General features: G+C 39.6%; 3 protein-coding genes across 4 annotated transcripts in view; all 3 read left to right on the forward strand.

The window, feature by feature from the left end:
- The first annotated feature begins 343 nt into the window (after nt 1–343).
- LOC128878564 (uncharacterized) lies at nt 344–5,801 on the forward strand. The gene is made up of 10 exons (XM_054126851.1): nt 344–992; nt 1,261–1,608; nt 1,924–2,125; nt 2,199–2,354; nt 3,124–3,167; nt 3,384–3,728; nt 3,843–4,181; nt 4,923–5,124; nt 5,197–5,352; nt 5,532–5,801. The coding sequence occupies exons 1-10, from the start codon at nt 631–633 to the stop codon at nt 5,580–5,582; spliced, it is 2,205 nt and encodes a 734-aa protein (XP_053982826.1). The 5' UTR covers nt 344–630; the 3' UTR covers nt 5,583–5,801.
- Nucleotides 5,802–6,947: 1,146 nt separating this feature from the next.
- On the forward strand, nt 6,948–12,722 carry LOC128878565 (uncharacterized). Its single transcript, XM_054126852.1, has 11 exons — nt 6,948–7,303; nt 7,464–7,802; nt 7,919–8,123; nt 8,779–8,934; nt 9,010–9,062; nt 9,441–9,457; nt 10,541–10,907; nt 11,051–11,440; nt 11,635–11,839; nt 12,164–12,319; nt 12,494–12,722. Exons 1-11 carry the CDS (start codon nt 6,948–6,950, stop codon nt 12,542–12,544), a joined length of 2,295 nt encoding a protein of 764 aa, XP_053982827.1. The 3' UTR covers nt 12,545–12,722.
- Nucleotides 12,723–15,825: 3,103 nt separating this feature from the next.
- LOC128878771 (tropomyosin-1) overlaps nt 15,826–18,664 on the forward strand; it is a 9,447-nt gene continuing 6,608 nt past the window's right edge. The window contains exon 1 of one of the 2 annotated variants that reach the window (XR_008457478.1): nt 15,826–15,982. The gene's annotated coding sequence lies outside the window, so the exon portion shown is untranslated. The remainder of the gene's footprint in view (nt 15,983–18,664) is intronic. The other variant, XM_054127266.1, reaches the window with a different exon arrangement.

Raw genomic sequence — 18,664 nt, forward strand, 5'->3', positions numbered from 1 at the left:
ATTTATTCCGCTTTCCTCATTATAAATTCCTACCTCGCGTGTCACATGACGCCTATTATATATTTGTCACCGACAACTCTTAATTATTTCCACCACGGAATACGACTCCGCGGAGTGCTTCAAAGAGGGAAAACGAGCAGAACGCGAAACAATATTACGTATAGGAGACATGGCGTCTTTACGTTTGTAAAATATAAATAAGTCGCGTTGACGTATCCGCGGTTATTATGATAATTATACGATAGGTGAAGACGAAAAGACGGAAACTCGAGGAAACGCGTTCCTTTACGCGCGAACGAAGAATACGATTATTTTACACCCTTCAGTCATATCTGAGGCATTGTTCGACGCGGGAATCAGGATTGCGAAGATATTGCGATATATCTATTCGTTCGCAATTTTATCTTGTCGTTTTACCATCGAAGTAGTATCCCAAATGTCTTGTCACTTAAACTCGTCAACGTTCAGAGAGTAAGCTAATCAAAGACTATGTCGCAGTTCGTATTAAAATAACAGAACTAGAACTTGGATACGAGGTAAACGTAAAGGTTGTATACGAATCACGATTTGCTGTGTTACTTCTTGTTAATAAATACATCGGTCTAATCGAAATTGTCTACAAAATTGGTAATGAATTTTCTGCAGTGCATATACGCGCTTCAACGCGTGATCGGTGCCGCGCCATCGTCTACTTGGACGTCTTCGACGCAACAGTCTTTGTACAATGTTTATACAATGTTTTTGTTTTTTCTGGTACACAGCCACCTGATATCACAGGTAATGGACATTGTATATGTCGTCGAAAACCAAGACGATTTCTGCGAGAATTTCTACCTGACGATGGGAGTCTTCGCTTCATGTTGTAAATTGTGCTATATGTTAAGCAGTCGTGACAACTATGACGTTATTATCAAAACCATGCAGTCGGAACCTTTAGGACCGGCCAACGACGATGAGGTCAAGATTCAATCGAAATACGAAAAGTGGGCAAAGTGAGTTTGCATTCGCTTGGTTGTTGTTTACAATAATGGTAGCGATTATTGTTTAAATTTATGGTAGGCTATCGTTTTTTGGACGGTATCGCGATAACCTCCGAGGATCAAACGATTTTTGTTGCCAATCGAACTTCGATTGAGCGTTTTTGTTCGAGTTTCCATTTTACAAAAGAAATTTCTGAAATTCGACTATTATTCAATCATACAAACCGGAACACCCCTATACGAATACGGTCCAACGATTAACATTTACATTCCTTTGCAGAAGGAACTTGATGATCTACGTTACATTGATCGAAGGCTGTTATGTATTGATACTTATAAATTCGCTCGCCAGAGAATTCATGCAAAGAAAATTAGTCATTCGAATCTTCATACCCTACAACTTTTATCCTACGACTTCGTTACCTAAATTTATTGTTGTTTACATATATCAATTTCTAGTTATGACATTTTGTTTGCTTATGAATATTACCTGTGACAATCTGTTCGGCGGTTTGTTGATCCACAATTACAGCGCTTTCGACATACTTGCATATCGCATGAGTAATGTTATAAAGTATGGTAACCATTCGGCTAAACAGTGCGCTCGTCTCCATAATCATATATACCAGTGAGTATCTAATTTTCCCAAAAAATTGACAATGCCCGATGAAAGTAGTACGTTTGTATTGATACTATTCATTTTTTTATTGAAACACGTTTTTGTATGGCTGGGAGTTTGAGAGCAATTTATAAAACCAACTTAATTATGAACATTCAATTTTGAAATATTTAATACATAGTTCAGAAAAAGTATTGTAAAAACGTTAAGCAACAAGAATATAAAAGAAATCTAATTTGTGATTCGTGATACTGATAACACGAATAGTATACATATACAGTATAATTGTGCTGGACAAAATAATTTCTCTTGATATGGTTACAGATTCGCTACGATGATAAATGAAGAATTCAAAATTATAACGCTTCTTCAATACCTGTTGAGCACAATACTGTGTTGCTTGAATCTTTACCGTATCACGAATAACGAGGACCCATCGAAAGTATATGAAATTATACTTTTCTCATTCAATACATACCTGCACATATTATTTTTCTGCTGGTACGGGAACGAAGTGCGAGAGAAGGTTTCGTCTCAAGTTATAGAATTTAATCTTCGATTAAAGGAGAACAATTATACACAATCGTTTACGTCTGTAGAGTCTCCAAATGGCTGAAGTTGTCGGCGAGACTGACTGGACATCCTTGGACAATGACTCTAAGATGATTTTCTTAATGATTATGAAACGCGCAACGACGCCCATCGAATTTTCCACTGCAAACCTCGTGTCCATAAACCTCGAGTCTTTCAAGACCGTAAGTACAAAATAAAATCTCGAATTCGCCAGTGAACGCGTTGATTCGCAAACAATAATCAAACAAACCAAATATACATTCGTTGCAGATAGTAAAATCGTCTTACTCAGCGTTCAACGTGCTCCGCCGTTAGCGAAAATCTCGGTGAATAAAGAACGGGAACGAACATGAGTCTCGAGTAACGCCTGAACAATGTGCTTGCATTACTCGGTATGAACGGCAACGCAATTTATAACCAATCGTTGCCTCCGTCACAGTGTTTGTCATTGTCTGTCACCTCATTCACGAAATAAATTTTCTGACAACGATTGCGAGCTAGTACTAAAGCATAAACGAAACACCGAAGAGAGTTGCTGTCTTTTGAGTTCTTTTTTCCCCATTAATATCGAAAACAATTGCAGTATTACATTGTCTCTCCGTTTGTGATTTAAAATTCTATGCACTTGTCGTCGTTTTATCGTCGTTTCCTATTTATTTTCTTCTTGAAATATCCCCCTTTGCGTAAGCACGCGATGAAAAACAACTCAACGGGTAAGTGAAATTACAAATATGCGAAGTACGTATTGCAGTTATTAAGAGAATCGATCGATCAATAATTGACATAATCATATAGCTCGCGAGTTAGAAGGGAAAGTCTCCGATATAATCATCTTCGTGGAGGGTAAGAAATGTCGACGTTCTATAATCTTCAGTATTATGGAAAACTTGGCAAAGGGAAGAGTTACTGTGTCAAAGACGACATAGTATCCCAATCATTCTCATATCCCAGTCATTTTTATTTTATTATTACGAGGCTAGCGTGCCCGAGTCATTGTATGTGACACCGTGTCATTGTATCATCCCCAACGAAAGAGTAACGTGATCGTCTTGGTATTATACGAATGAAAACGGATCCTCGAACGAAACGCAACAGAAAATCGATACACAACACAGTCGTTTGTGTCTATTTTGGTAAGGAAAATTTTCCAGCCGCCCAATACGAAAGTACAGGAAATTTTGACGGATACGGACGATGCGTATACTGCGAAGGATATTCATACTTATGACACTATGCGGTTGCTCGCGGCCATCATCTTGGACGTCGCCGAGCAAGAAATTCTTGTACAATATTTATACGGTTCTCGTGTTTTTGGTCATGCAGACTCTCGTAATAACTCTCATTTTGGATCTGGTTTTCAATGTCGATAATCAGGATGATTTTGGCGACAACTTCTACATCACGTTGCCGATGATCGTCACCTACCTTAAAATGTGTATTATGTTATTCACTCGAGGGAATATTAAATTCTTAGCCGATACACTCGAAGAGGAGCCATTTCTACCAGTGGGCGTCGACGAAATTGAAATTCGAACGAAATTCCACAAAATATCAGAGTAAGTAGCCGTTTATCAAGAAGTAGTAATTTGACAGAGACGAAGTGGCATCGCAGTGGTGAAATAAGTAATGATGGAAATACGGTTGAATGTTCACCAATAGTACTTTTGCAGATGGAACACAATGGCCTATACAATAATAATCGAATCCTGTATGATATGGATGTTTGTAACGTCGCTTCTCGTAGAATTCGAGAACAAGAACTTAACGTTTCGCGCCTGGTTACCCTTCAACTATTCCACGCCGCTATTGTTTAGCTTAGCCTACGGTCATCAAGCCCTAAGTTCTGCGATCTGCATTCTATCAAACGTTGCGTGTGACAGTCTGTTCAGTGGTCTATTGATTCACATTTACTGTCAATTCGAGATACTCGGTCACCGTCTGCAAACTACTCAAAGTGACGAGATCGATTCGGTGAAACAGTGTGCTCGTCATCATAGTCATATATACAAGTTGGTCTCCCAGTTTCTTAGCGTTAGAAACCTTAGGAGCAGATTTGACACGATTAGTTATTGCAAATATACAGGGGGTATCGTACCACAGTGGCCAATCGAAGTCGTAAAGTATTTGAGAAAATTGTTATCGTTTGAACCTTTTTAGATTCTCTGTCCACCATGTTATTCATTTTTATTGTAATGGTATAATTATGAATTTTAATTTTAACTTGAACGTTTGCACATTTGAAGGTGACTAAAGTTCAGGAATTCGAAATGTAATTAATAGACTGCAGAATTACAAATTGAGAAATATATAAAATATCAACGATAAAATACATTACACTATTTAAAAGATACGAGATACTTTCGTTTAAATTTCATTTCTTTATTTCTATCTGTAGAAATATGAATTTGCATATACATTCGCAGTCTACTAACGAATACGGTGTGGACTGAATCTTTCTATCCGTATTTTCACGTACCGGTAAGCTTCGCCTGATTACAATTTGCACCACTTTCGCATTGTCGATCCTCGACGGGCCCAAACGAATCCTACGCGTTAAGATACACCCTGTATACTCGTCAGACAATTGTTTACGTGACAATTAGCGGCACGTGGCACCAATTTGACGCACTTTTCACGAGTACGCTGGTTCGGAGAAATAAGTTTAATGGTTAGAGACTGTTTGCCCTGAAACGTATGTGTTCGGTGGATGGTGCTCAAAATAAAATAGTCCCCGTCTGATATTATTGCAGATTCGCTAAAATGGTAAACGAAGAATTCAAGGTAATCGTGTGTATTCAGTTTCTGGTGAGTACGATGACTGTGTGCTTCGATCTTTATCGATTGACGCAGACAAATTTGGGCTCGAAAACCGTGGAAATAATGATGTACGCTTCGTGCACGCTTATGCAGCTCTATTACTACTGTTGGTACGGGAATGAAGTGAAACTCAAGGTTCATTCCTAAGATAATAGAGCATATCTTTTAATTGCAAAATGTAATTAATCGTGAAATTTTTGTGCGCAGAGTCTCGACGTTCCTAACATGGTATTTGAGAGTAACTGGACGTCTTTTAACGACAGTACTAAGAAGATTCTGTTAATGATCATGAGACGTGGAACGGTGCCTGTCGAACTTATTAGTGTTTATCTGGTTTCTGTAAATCTCGAAACATTCAAAGCAGTAAGTATGAACAGAGTAAATGAATTTTCTTGATACGATACAGTCTTCTCAACGCTGTTGGACCTTTTTCATGAACAAAATGTTTCGAAGTAACTCAAATAAAAATTAAGATAAAATAAATTCAACTTTAATATTTTTTCACGCTGCATGTGAATTTTCGATTTTATTGAATATTGCAGATACTCAAGAGCTCCTACTCGGCGTACACCTTGCTTCAACAAAGTCAGTGAATAAATATGGATTCGATCTTCTTGTGGCATATAATCTTGGAGTATACATAAATGAGAAATAAGTAAATCACTTAATTGGGGAGCCTCGGAACATGTACTTCAATATGTAGCGTATTATATTGGAAACGAATAATAATATCTTTTGCAGAAAATAGTATACCCTCGATGAAGTTTTTATGCCCCTCGATCTACATTTGCATTTAAGCATAATTGCTAGTAACAACCCTATAAACCGATGAAAATGAACGCGACTTGAATTCTTGAAACAAATTAAACAATGGATATTTGAAACTTACGTCATCGTCGAAGCTCATCGTACTGTAGAACTCACAATTATTTTATCTTGTCTTTGTTACTTTTTGCACGATTCAACTATTAAATGTTTGTCATATCCGCAACTTTCACGATAATGGTGGCTACAACCTCTCAACCTGCAGCACGAACACTAACCAATACAAAATCCACATGGATAAAAGTACCGAAGGCATCGTACATTGCGTGGACAGTCCCAGATCCCTTAAAATATTCATCGAAGACTTCGTCAGGCAAAGAGTGACTCTCGTGAAGAAGCTATTCTTATTCCGGGCCCTACAATCAAACAAACTAATTAGTATCGAAAGTTTAGAGTTGATGAAAAAAATATAAATATTCAAATCTGTAATATAAACCATTAACACAACATTTTCATTTCGTCCAGTCGTCACGAACACAGAACAGAAATAAAAGTACATGATTTAATGCTAAAACTATGGCGTACAATTTGTTTATCGAAACACAATTAGGTGTACATGAATTTATATTAGAGCTTAGCGATATACACAGTCGCTCGATTCCTAACTTTTTCCAACTGGCTGACCAACTCAACGAGAGCGTAAAACTGCGCTCTACAGTCAGAAAACAAATTATCGATTCGCTTTATTTCATTTTTATCTATCTCAGGGATAGCTAACTAATAACAAGGTTGACGATACGTTGCAATAAAGGTATCATCCCTTATGCAAATTTAATAGTCGTCAAGGAAAGGTATCGTTAAGTCAAATAACATGTAGAGAAGGGGTGCATCGCTAATGCACACCATTCTTCAGGCTCGCCTCTGATAATTCGCATATTTCTTCGAATAACTAAAGGGTGAACAACTTGACATTAAATATTTCTTACGTTACATGTACCGTTCTACATCTTTTAAAAATAATGGAAAAAGGATTTCAATCGATTCAGTCTTTCTCTTAAGAGTAAACTGGAAAAGTTCGCCACTTTGCTAGAACGGAAATTGTAAACGGAAATTTACGTTATCTTGCCAGTGATTATTAGATTCGTGTTGATTACCAGAGGAATGGATGAATGAAGTATTCGTTGATTAAAATCATGGAGATGTCGATAATATTCAAGATTCTCGCGATCTGTGGTGTCTGGCGACCGATCACGTGGTCGTCGCGATTTAAAACAGTGGTGTACAGCATCTACACTATATTTGTGTTGTGCGTTTCCGTCAACTTCACACTTACTCAGTTGATTGCCGCGTTGATAGCGGACAACGTGGACGATTTCATCGAGACGACTTATATACTTATTACCGCGATGGTCGCCTGTGGCAAAATGGGAAACATGCTGGTTTACCGGAAAAAATTCATAGAGATAATAAAGATTTTTCACGAGGAACCCTGCGCCACGTCGGATACTGAGGAAATGAAAACTCAGATGAAATGCGATAAGCAGATACGGTCAGTATGGACTCTCTATCTTTTCTCAAAGTTTCACGTGTCTAATGATACTCTGTATATGAAATTATCCTGACCGCAAAATAACCAAGTTAACTTATTCTAAATCATTCTTCATCGTTCATCGGCGATTCTTCGATTAATCATCGATGACACTCCACAGGAATAATACTATACAGTATTTGATAATGATAGAAACGTCAGTTATGACAACTTTATTAAACTCCATTATGGTCGACATTGGAAACAACCGACTAATGTACAGAGCCTGGATACCTTACAATTATTCGTCTACAGTTTTTTATCCGTTAACATATGGCCATCAGGCGATAGGTCTATTCTATTTGTCATTGCCTCATGTCGCCATCGATGTACTCTTCTTCGGATTGCTGATGCAAACTTGTTGCCAATTCGAAATCCTCGAATCTCGCTTGAACCGCATAAAAACGAACGAAAAGATGACACTTAGAAATTGTCTTCGTCATCACAACAACATTTACGAGTAATCGACGTTCAAACTGACACGTTTCGTTTCACCTTTTATTGTTTACGTAGCTGAATATCTATCTACCTTTGATATTTACTTGTTGATTGTACTAGATGTCTTTTTCATTCCAGATTAGCCACGATGACGAACAACGCGATGAACGTAACGATTTTCGCGCAATTTTTCGGAAGCTTCCTGGTGCTGTGCTTAAGCCTAGTTCAGTTATTGAAACAAGATATAATGAGCGCCGATTTCTTGGCGACGATATTGTATCTGAGCACGATTTTGATACAGAGCTTTCTGTACTGTTGGTACGGGAACGAAGTCAAATTGAAGGTTCGTATCTTGAGCGCTCCCTTTGCAAACTTTTAGAAACATAAATAAATGCTGAATATCTGTTCCACCGTTACATATAAGCTACTGTATCCACGTAAGTTTGCATTGTCAATAAGGTTTTAATGTTGTTGTTACGTCTTACCTATTCACAAAGTTATACAAGGTGTTCCAGAGTTAATGTAAAAACCGGAAAGGGGGGGTAGCGGAGACGATTTTGAACAATTTCCTTTGCAAAAATGTCGGATGATGTTTCGGTTTTGAATTATTAACGAAAATCATTCGACCAATCCTGACTCGAGCCTATGCTCTCGCGGCTGAGCGCGCGCTACTCGGGCGCTGTGATTAGTCGGTGAATTTCGTAAATAATACCAGAAACAAAGCATCATCCGACATGTTTCCTATATTGCTTAAAGGATTAAAGCCAGCACCTGATGCGTTGCCTGCATAGTTTTCTTTTTAATGTTCATTTAAACTATATATAAACTCATAACGTACACCAAGGTAGCCTCACCGATGGGGTTCACTACCTGGCCCAGGATGAAAGGATCTTCCTTCCCTTTTCTCCCTTTCCTCCTCTCCCTCATAGAGCTTCTCCTTTTTCAACCCTTCACAGAAATATTCCAGTCTAAAATTCGCTGATGTTATCATTTTCTAGAGTATCTATATGGCACAAGTGATTTTTCAAACCGACTGGACAGAAATGAACGAACGCACTAAGAAGATTCTCATAGTCGCAATGGCACGCACAACATCGCCTATAGTGTACGAGAGCGGACATATTGTGACGGTGAACCTCGACTTCTTCGTGATTGTTAGTAGCGTGTAACGTATTTACATTCTTTAAAGCTAATTATGCGAATTAATTTCCGTTTCTGTCTGATTCCAGCTGATTAAAAGCTCTTACTCTCTGTACAACGTACTACAAACAACTAGGAAATAGCTACTATGAAAAAGAAGAGGCTTGATATTTGAGGTTTTCATAGCCTTCTGGGTGTAAGGCGTATACATTTGATGAGATACTCCATTGTAGCTATTTCAGAGGTCCAATGATAATTTCATAGATTAATTTGAACACTTACAGTCGATCCCATAAGTATTCCTACCCTATACATCTAAGCTACAATGAACACGACTTACACCTAGAGATCGATTACTATCAACGACGAGAGAATAATAAATTAATGCATAATGATGAACAATTTTTCTACTAAAATTCTAATAAATCTCATTCAATTCGACAAGCTCTACCGTTTTTTCTCGTATGCAACGAATAATTCGATTAAATATTGTTCGACGATACCTCAGACCTGGGTTCAGTGTCTTCATATTGGAAGGTGAGAGTGGATCATACGTAAGCAGGTAACGAACAATACGGAACTCAGTCCCGTCGAATTTTCCCTGTTCCACTGCAGTGTGTCCCATCTTCGAGTCACTCATCTTCGACTTCGTTCCCTGCTATTAGATCCGTTTAAAAAATACTCAGGGCATCCCATTTCTCTCCTTGCAATCACTCTAAAAAATTCTGCTGCCCACTGAAAACGTAGTGAAATGAAATCAGTATCTTCATCAACATCACTGTACACACGTGACACTCTGTATATTTTCTTAACTCAACAAACTTTGCATTTTAAAACCTCCTTTCGTTAGGAAACAAGCGCTCGTTCGTTATTTCAGAAATTCAATTATTATACGAATACTCGTTTGCTTTCCTGTGTAAATGTACCCCAAACCTCAAGCGCAAAACGTTCGACTAGATCCACAATGTGGATTCCACATCGACTCGTCTACGATACGCACCCGTCTTCTGCGACAGCCACCAGCAAACTGAAATACCATCGGGTTCCGCAGTTTAGGCTTCAATGGGGTTCGACGTCGACTATTGATGCGATAATTCCTGTTTCTATCATAAATTCAAACCATCTTCGTTGAACGGTATACCGCGAAATACTTAACCATTCAATCAAATTGTCAAGTACGAATGTCCCCAAGGCAGAACTCACCACACTATAATTACCGTATGCACGACCGTGGAGAGCCAAGAGGAGTTCGCGAATAGCATTGCAATACATTTACTGAGTGAGAGAAAAGAAATTTTTCTTCAAACGAAGGTAGTCGGTCGCACGAAGTGAACAGTATAGTCGAGAAGAACATTTTCATGGTGCAATGCACGCAAATTGTAAAATCGTTCGATATCATCCGTCGTACTGTTTTTAAGCAGCAATAAAAGATGATACAGTAGTTCTTTCTCGTTCCAAGAATTGTTCGTTGAGTCTCGACAGATGTCAGAAAGTACGATAAAGTGTTGAAAAATATCAACAGTTTTCTAATAAGCACAAGAGATTTTAAGAGAAGTATTTCCCATTCGAAAGTTGCGACGTGATCCATCCTAGGGTGCGGGGAGAATTAATTGGTGGAAGGGAGGATGCATAAACTTCCCGTGTCTTTTGCTCTGTTCACCATAGCTGGCTACTGGAGACCGGAGGAGTGGCCAGTCCATTCCTTTCGATACTGGTTGTACAACGTTTACTCGGCGTTAATGATACTTTCCTTGTACTTTTACACGTTCTGCTACTTCATAGACTGCATGATCATCCAGGATCTCGAATCCGCGACCATACAATTCTCTGTGTTCATCTCGGTGGCAGGTGTCTGCGCCAAGGTTGCCAATCTGTTTTTTCAGCGTGGAAAGATTATAAACATAGTGAACACTCTGGTGCAGGGGAACTGTTTGCCGAGAGACGAAAAGGAGAGGATCATTCAGCGGAAGTTCGATGACTATGCCAGGTAGTTTAAATTCGTTTTACGGAAGTGTATATCAGATAATAGATGTATTATTGAGACACCGATGGTTTTGTAAATATCATTGAAAGTTATTTGAGGGCAGCAAACACGTTCTAGATGATGTTCTTGACCTTGGTCCTTCGCAGAAACCTGACAGTATGGTGCGAGATCCTGAACGAGTCAGCCGCAGTGTTCGCATCCCTGGCGCAATTCAAAGAATTAGTAAGGGCGAGAAAACTGCCCAACTTCGATTGGTCGCCATTTAATCTGGCATCACAAAAAGCATACGTATTCGGTTTGATTCATCATACGTTCAGTCTGATGGTCTGCGCGAACACCAGCGTGGCCAACGAGTCGCTGATCTCTGGACTGATGATTCAAGTTTGCTCACAGTTTGAAATTTTCTGTCATCGAGCGCGAAATTTGCCCTCTGCTCTTCTGGAGGCGGAGAGGATCTGCACGTCCATGCAGGACTTGAGGAACAGAAGAATGAGAATTCTTGGGGACTTGGTCCGGTATCACCTGGAGATTTATGAGTGAGCGTACATGGACATTATATAGTTTTTGTTGAAGATTAAATCTAAATATTTGTTTACACTAAACTTTTAGTGAAGGCGTCTAGTAATAGAATAGTCTAGTAATAACTTCGAGCATTTAATAATCTCACCTAATCGTTAAGATTCAGCCTTGTCCGAGCAGAATTGCTGATATCATTACGCATTGATTACAGACTCGCAGGAGTTGTCAACAAGATATTTCAGTACATTATTTTCCTCCAGTTCTGCATAAGCTCGACCGTGCTGTGCTTAATTATTTACATCATGTCAACGAAATCCACGCTCGATGCTGAACTCGTTTGGAGCATCTCTTACCTGGGCTCTATGCTCGTGCAGGTGTATCTATATTGCTGGTTTGGAAACGAGGTGACGTTGAAGGTTAGCGATGAATTTCGTTTCCTAAGAAAATAACATGAGAGTATGAGCAACAAACGGAAACGAGAGGATACAAAATTTATATTGTTTGGTCAATTCTCTATATGTTATACTATATTAGCCCTTTGAGAACCAAGGAGCGATACATCGCTTCTCCGTACACCCAAAGAGTGCTTGCTTAAAGCTGCAAGTGCTATAACTTATTAAAAAAAGAATTTTGCTTCACGAAAATAAACAAAAAAGAAACAAAACGATAAATTCCGATCACTTTGAATAACACTAACGTTTGTAATTGCCGTGTCTTTATTACATGGATTACGTTTATAGAGTAGGAGCGTGGGTGACGCCATTTACGAAATGGACTGGACGACTCTCCCAACTAGTGTAATGAGGGATTTACTGACTATCATGACAAGAACCAAGGAACCTGTCGTAATGTCAAGTGGTCACGTCGTCTCTTTGTCTACAGAATCCTTTATGGCAGTTAGTAATACACAAGCTTCGTTTATCGTTAATTTGTTATAAAATAATGTTACAGATCCCATTCGACCGTTCAACGGTCACGTCTGTAGATCAATTTCTCACGTACCCAGACTAATTCGTCTTTCTGCGAAATAGAAGAGCCACAAAGCTAGAATAAATTTGTAACGATTGCAGATCATGAAAATGTCGTATTCGTCGTACAACCTCTTGAAAGACAGTTCGTAATGAGTGAACAAATTGCATCATCGAAGATCGCCATCTCGCAGACTCCACAATCCAACAATACAAACAGTAATGTACTTATAGAATTTTCATGAAAACATTTAAGTATTTCATTTGTTTTCTCGAACGTGATGATTCACATATATCTATTCTACTATGTTGTCATGATCGCATGAGAGAAATAAAACAGCACGATTTGACAGTAAGAATACGATGTGCAATATTTTAGACGATCTGCACGCCATTAAAGGTATTTCAGATTACGATGTAGTTGCTTCGACTATTCTTCAGTGATCTTGTTTAACGTTGCGTCCATTTTTCAAGAAACTTCCTTAACGAATTTGCGCGTTGCTGCCAGTAACGATAATCGATTGCTTGCTAATTCAAGTTTGCTAGTACAAGCTGCCAGTTTAAAATACACAAACTCCATTTGGAAAATATGAAAACAAATAAGTGCAACGCAGTGAAAAGTGCGCTAGTCGTCGTCACTACGAATACAAATTGTTTTCTCGTCGTCAGATTAATTAGACATTGTTGAATTGCAACTTCAAAAAGAGACACGTCAACGGTACCTGCAGTAGCTGCTACGACTTCATAAATCTCGACCGTGTCATCATCGTAAGTGCGAAATGAATATATATTTCCGTAACTCAACCAATCTTTTGTTTCAGCACTTTTAAACTTCTTTCAACGAAACCACTCGCTCGCTGTCCCCGAACTAGGAATACATGTTCACTATTTTTATTAGCAAAGACCACAACACGCTACGCACTTCTGTCTTCGACGACGGCCGACAGCGAACTGGAGTAACCTTGGTTTCCGAAGTTTGTGCTTCGGTGGGGTTCCACATCGATATTCATTGATGCAACATTACCCGTTTCTACGGAAAGATTTCTGCTGTATCTTCACTTGATGGATTACGGAGAAGTAGTTAACCATTCGCGCGAATTTCGAAGTACAACTTCGCCCAACGCGGAAGTCAACGCAGTATAATTATCGTATCTACGATCGAGGGGAGCGAAGAAGGGTTCGCGAGGAACGTTGTAATATATTTATTGAAAGCAAACAAGGGTATCTCAACAAAGATAGTCAGTCGAAATAAGTAAACAGGGTAATCGAGAAGGGTATTTAATTCGTGTGCTGCTCGGGAAGTTCTAAAATCGTTCGATGTTACACGTCATACTTCTTCTAAGTAGATATCGAAGACACCGACATAATAAAGTATCGAAACGTATCGTAATCGTATTTTAATTGTTATAAAAGAGTTTTAACGGAAGTTAGTGTACTTTCCATTCGAAAGCCGCAGCGTAATCCATCCTAGGGTGCAGGGAAACTTTAGCGGTGACAGAAACGATGTTCAAGCTTCCTCTGTCTTTTGGCCTGCTTACTATCACTGGCTACTGGAGACCGACAGAGTGGCCGGCGGATTCCTATCGATATTGGTTGTACAACGTTTACTCGGCGTTAATGATACTTTCCTTGTACTTCTTCGGGATCTGCTTCTTCGTAGACGCCATGCTCGCCAAAGATCTCAAGACCGCGACCTTAAGGTTTTCTGTATTCATTTCGGTGGGAGGGGTTTGCGTCAAGGTTGCCAATGTGTTTGTTCAACGTAGGAAGATCATAAAGATGATGAACACTCTGGTGCAGGGAAACTGTTTGCCGAGGGACGAGAAGGAGAGTATCATTCAGCGGAAGTTCGATCACCTAACATAGTTCGAGGCTGTTGAGATTTGATGGACGATATTATAAATAGTTAAGCGCACGAATTTCTTCACTAGATTGTCGAATTCTAGTCAACAATGTAGGAGATGCCATTTTCCGTTGGCGTCGCTCTTCGCCAGATCATAAGGATTATTTTTAAATCGCTCTGACCAGTGGACGCGACCGCTTTAGAAATGATCACTTCTTCAAATTTACACCTTCAAACAGTTTATTTTATTCTTTTTAACCTTACCTGACATGCTCGCGAGATTCTTTATATTAAATTATAGAAATAAATTAGTATTTCGTACACGATTGGAAAGATAGTTTTCAATTCTCGAACATATACGTCGATTAATAGAAAAAAAAAAAACAATGCGTAAAACGTTTGTAAATGTTGCATCAAAATAATTGAAATATCTTCGTCGAAAGATGTATAAATTAGCTTAATAATACTTTCGATCACTTGATCCTTAAGATTTATCTCTCTCAATCTATAACAATTTTTCGACAGCGTTACATATTGGTTACAGATTCGCAGAAGTGGTGAACGCGATTTTTGCATAAGCTCGATCGTGCTGTGCTTAACTATTTATACAATGTCAACGGAGTCCTCGTTGGATATTAATTTCCTCTGGAGCTTCTTCTACTTAGGCTCTATGCTCATGCAGGTGTACTTATTCTGCTGGTTTGGAAACGAAGCGACGCTGAAGGTTGGCACCGAATTTACTTTTCTTGCAGGATGTATCTGATTTATCTGTTATATCTAGCTACCTATTATCCAAGGCAAAACTGATCGAGGGTACTAAGAGGATCCTCTAGATCGCGATGCATCGCGCAAAATCACCCGTAGAGTACGTAAGTGTACACGTTGTGACGATGAACATCGAGTTCCTTGTGATCGCCGGTAACGCATATTTATCCTTTCCAAGGCTGGTTACGCGGAGCCCCGATCAACTATTTATTGTTCCTGTCCGGCCGATTGTAGTTAGTTAAAAGCTCCTACTCGATGTATATCGTGCTACGAAATACTCGAAAATAGCTGTGGAAAAAAGAGCTGATATTCGATCGTAGGGAAACCATTATCGACTACTATCGTACTGATCCTTGCATGAGTGGTTGCATTAGGTTGAGCTTTAAAGGTTCGACTACTCAAGCTCCACACGCAAAGCTTCGATGACCCCATCTCTGTACGCAAAGCGTTAAACACACACCATCTACGTTTCGACTTCAAAGCTTCAAAGACTCAAGCTCCACACGCAAACCATTGAAAGCCCTACCTTTAAGGTCTCGCCTTAAAGCTTCGGAGACTCAAGCCCCTACACGCAAAGCATCCAAGCCGCAAGCCGAAAATATCTTTACGATAGCGACTTAAAGCACGAAATTCCAAAGCTACGTCTCTACTCGAAAGATTCGCCGAGCTCGTTAAACCAATGCAAGACGGTCGTATCGATTCTACATTGGCCGACGCTACCAAATCGATCCCTGAGATCCGCGGATCGCTGGATTCAGCGTTGTCCTCCCGTTGGAAGGTGAGAGAAATTTTTCGAGGAGACGCGAGCAGAAAATAAACGTTCTGGGCCCCACCCCCGTACAACTTTCCGCGGCGGTCCATTTTTGGGCTCCCCACCTCCGTGTTCGCTCGCCGCGAGTTCGCATCTCGCTTCGCGTCTACGAAGAAGCTTTTCGAAGCACCCTCGTACACTCGACTCGCGCCACTCTGCTCGCTCGGGTTAGGTAAGTGAACCTCGGAGCGATGTTCTTCCCGAAAAAAAAAAAAAAAAACATATTTTCACCATCGCGAACCGTTTCTGTTCGTTTTTTACGTTCAATCGACGTCTTCGACGAGCGAAATCGCGGTGACCGCGTCTCGATTCATGATAACGCGAGTGCGAAAGAAGGAAAGGGTAGAATGTGGACGAAGGTGCGCGTCGACCGTCCTCGTCGAGGATTCGTGGACCCCTCGAAACGCTACGAAGAGATTCTACTCGTTTACGAAGGATTTCGTGAGGCAATTATTAGTCTTGGAGGGACTAGACCGTGTTTAAGGAGGATTGGAAGAGGAGTCCTTGCTTGATCGCTAACTCTGATCTGCCATCGAAGACAACGACGCTACTAACGTAGATGCTTGGTCGATTAACGAGCACGTAACGCTTTGAAGCCACTCGATGGAACTGTCCAGAGAATCAGCTTCGGCTTGAAGGTTTTTGAAAATAGTCTGCTTTCGCGACGCTTGTAAGTAGCATTAATGTTTTCACGTAGCTTAGCAAAATTAACAGTTCTACATCGCAATCCTGGCACGAGGTGAGCTGTAGTAATCGTGTCTTTGGCGCTGGAATATCGAGTAATTACTAGATCGTGGGTTTCAGCTATTTATAGAATATGTAAATATGAAAAGATTAGATAAACGTGAATGAGAGGCACAGAATTGTGCGATGTGATGGATTTTATTATGTCGATGTATGAAATGTATACGTTACGTGGTTCGTAATTGGAAATCTAGTAATCACCGGTACGATATTATCATGTCTGTCGTAACGGAAGGACTGAAAAGATGAAATATTTTAGTCCACTTTGCGGCAAAAATAAACCCGTTGCTATCATCGTGTCGTTCGGGTTGTGCATGCTATTTTCAACCTCCGACGTTCACGAATTGTATCCTTAGTGCGTCACGAAAAATTCAAAATTGCTGCCACTTTTACTAATAGGAATCACTTTGTTTGCAGAGTGAGAGTAGCGAAGAGATCGAGTGCCAAATAAAAGCTTTTCAATTGCTTCGATACATCGAACGCGTGAGAAAAATAAAGAAAAAACATAAGTTTGAAACGTAACTCATAAACATTTGATTCGAATCGCAATTACAAAAAGAAAAAGAACGTCTCTAACAAGGAAACAATGGTTTCGGTAGCACTCGATTATAGAAACATCTCAATCTGTCTAATTTTAGCCCTCGGCTCCTTTGGTATTTCCGCTCTGCAATTATCCTTTCGTAATATTACAAAGAAGTAAGATCTTCCACGACTGCATCGTAATTTTCTCCAGCGCCAAAAATCGATCCCGTATCGAAGAAATTTTCCAAGGATTTGCGCAGGGAAAATCTACCGACAGATTTATCCATTCGTTCGTTACGAGTACACGAATAATCAGAAAATGAAATAAAATTCATGCAATGGAGAGTTGATTTGTAGGTGAAACGTTCGGAAAGTAAGCGCAGTGGTTTAAATGCTTCCAGGGGGATCACTTATACAGGGGACGCTGGAACGCTTTTGCAAGATGCTCTGACCGCTGTGGATTAACAATAGCGCAACTAACGCTTCCATAAGAACTGCTTTCTCGTCTTAACATAACGCAATGTCGTAAGTAGCATTCGCAATGTCACGCATCCTACACGCTGACTCCTGCACACGTCCCTTTAACGCTTTAAATATCCTGTAACGCGTAAAACCTAACCGACTCCTCTCCAACCGATTAATTCGATGGTTCGTCGCTGTTATTTAATTTCGAGAGTCCATTTTCGTATGTCACTTGGCCACTCACGGATCACCAGACGCGAAAACCTACCCAATGCTATTAATAAACGGAAAGAGGGCCGAATGTTGCCATTCAGCTACCAAACGATCAATTAAATCGAAACGTCTCTCGAGCAACGCGCCCACGTCGTTCCCATTCTTTACGAATTGTTTAACTGTCAACTAAAGAATTCGGTTCGCGTCTTCGATACATTTCCAAGTATTTTAACAAATGAAAACTGCGAGGGAGAACTTGATGGAATGCCTCTGGATGGACTACGGATTTAGAGATCGGAGGTTCTTGAAAAAGTTGTTTCTGTATTTGACACGAATCGCATAAGTCAGAGATTTATTCTTAACCACTGTGTTATGAATGTTTGGAAACAGATGTGATGGATTTTTAGTGGAACAAAATATTTTACGGGCTGTCTTGAGGAGTTGATAACCAGGCGTACACTTAATATATAATATATTAGGTCTATCGGAAAGTTCTGTCCGTTACGGTTACAACAAATGTCAACGAGTACGCGCATATTCGTCAAAAATGATATACAAATTGCAATCACACTGGCAAGATGTCATAAATAATGATAAAAATTATATTATTCAATCGAATTTATTCAAGCTATGAGAAATTTATTATTATGTTTTGTTCTAAAAACGGACAGAACTTTCCGGTAGACCTAATACCAATAGGAGAATTCTTTTCATTTTCAAACTGTCAGTACTACGCGACATTTGGCTTACTTGGAGCTGAAGAACGAGTTAACGCTAAACCTACCAAGCTAATCTATTTGATCCACGTCCTTGAAACTTCTTAAGTCCACTCAATCGTGAAGAATGGCTTCACCCCAATTGTTGGGGACGACTATTGCAATAGAGGATCAATTTTATCGACTAATTATTTTCA

This window comes from Hylaeus volcanicus, chromosome 6, assembly GCF_026283585.1.
Source record: "Hylaeus volcanicus isolate JK05 chromosome 6, UHH_iyHylVolc1.0_haploid, whole genome shotgun sequence".
NCBI classification, from domain to species: Eukaryota; Metazoa; Arthropoda; class Insecta; order Hymenoptera; family Colletidae; genus Hylaeus; species Hylaeus volcanicus.

Coding starts and splice junctions, on each gene's coding strand:
- LOC128878564 (XM_054126851.1), top strand. CDS start 631: ATGAATTTTCTGCAGTGCATATACGCGCTTCAACGCGTGATCGGTGCC. Junction 1,609..1,923: donor CTCCATAATCATATATACCA/GTGAGTATCTAA, acceptor ATATGGTTACAG/ATTCGCTACGATGATAAATG. Junction 5,353..5,531: donor ATCTCGAAACATTCAAAGCA/GTAAGTATGAAC, acceptor TGAATATTGCAG/ATACTCAAGAGCTCCTACTC.
- LOC128878565 (XM_054126852.1), top strand. CDS start 6,948: ATGGAGATGTCGATAATATTCAAGATTCTCGCGATCTGTGGTGTCTGG. Junction 7,304..7,463: donor AAATGCGATAAGCAGATACG/GTCAGTATGGAC, acceptor GACACTCCACAG/GAATAATACTATACAGTATT. Junction 10,908..11,050: donor AAGTTCGATGACTATGCCAG/GTAGTTTAAATT, acceptor GGTCCTTCGCAG/AAACCTGACAGTATGGTGCG.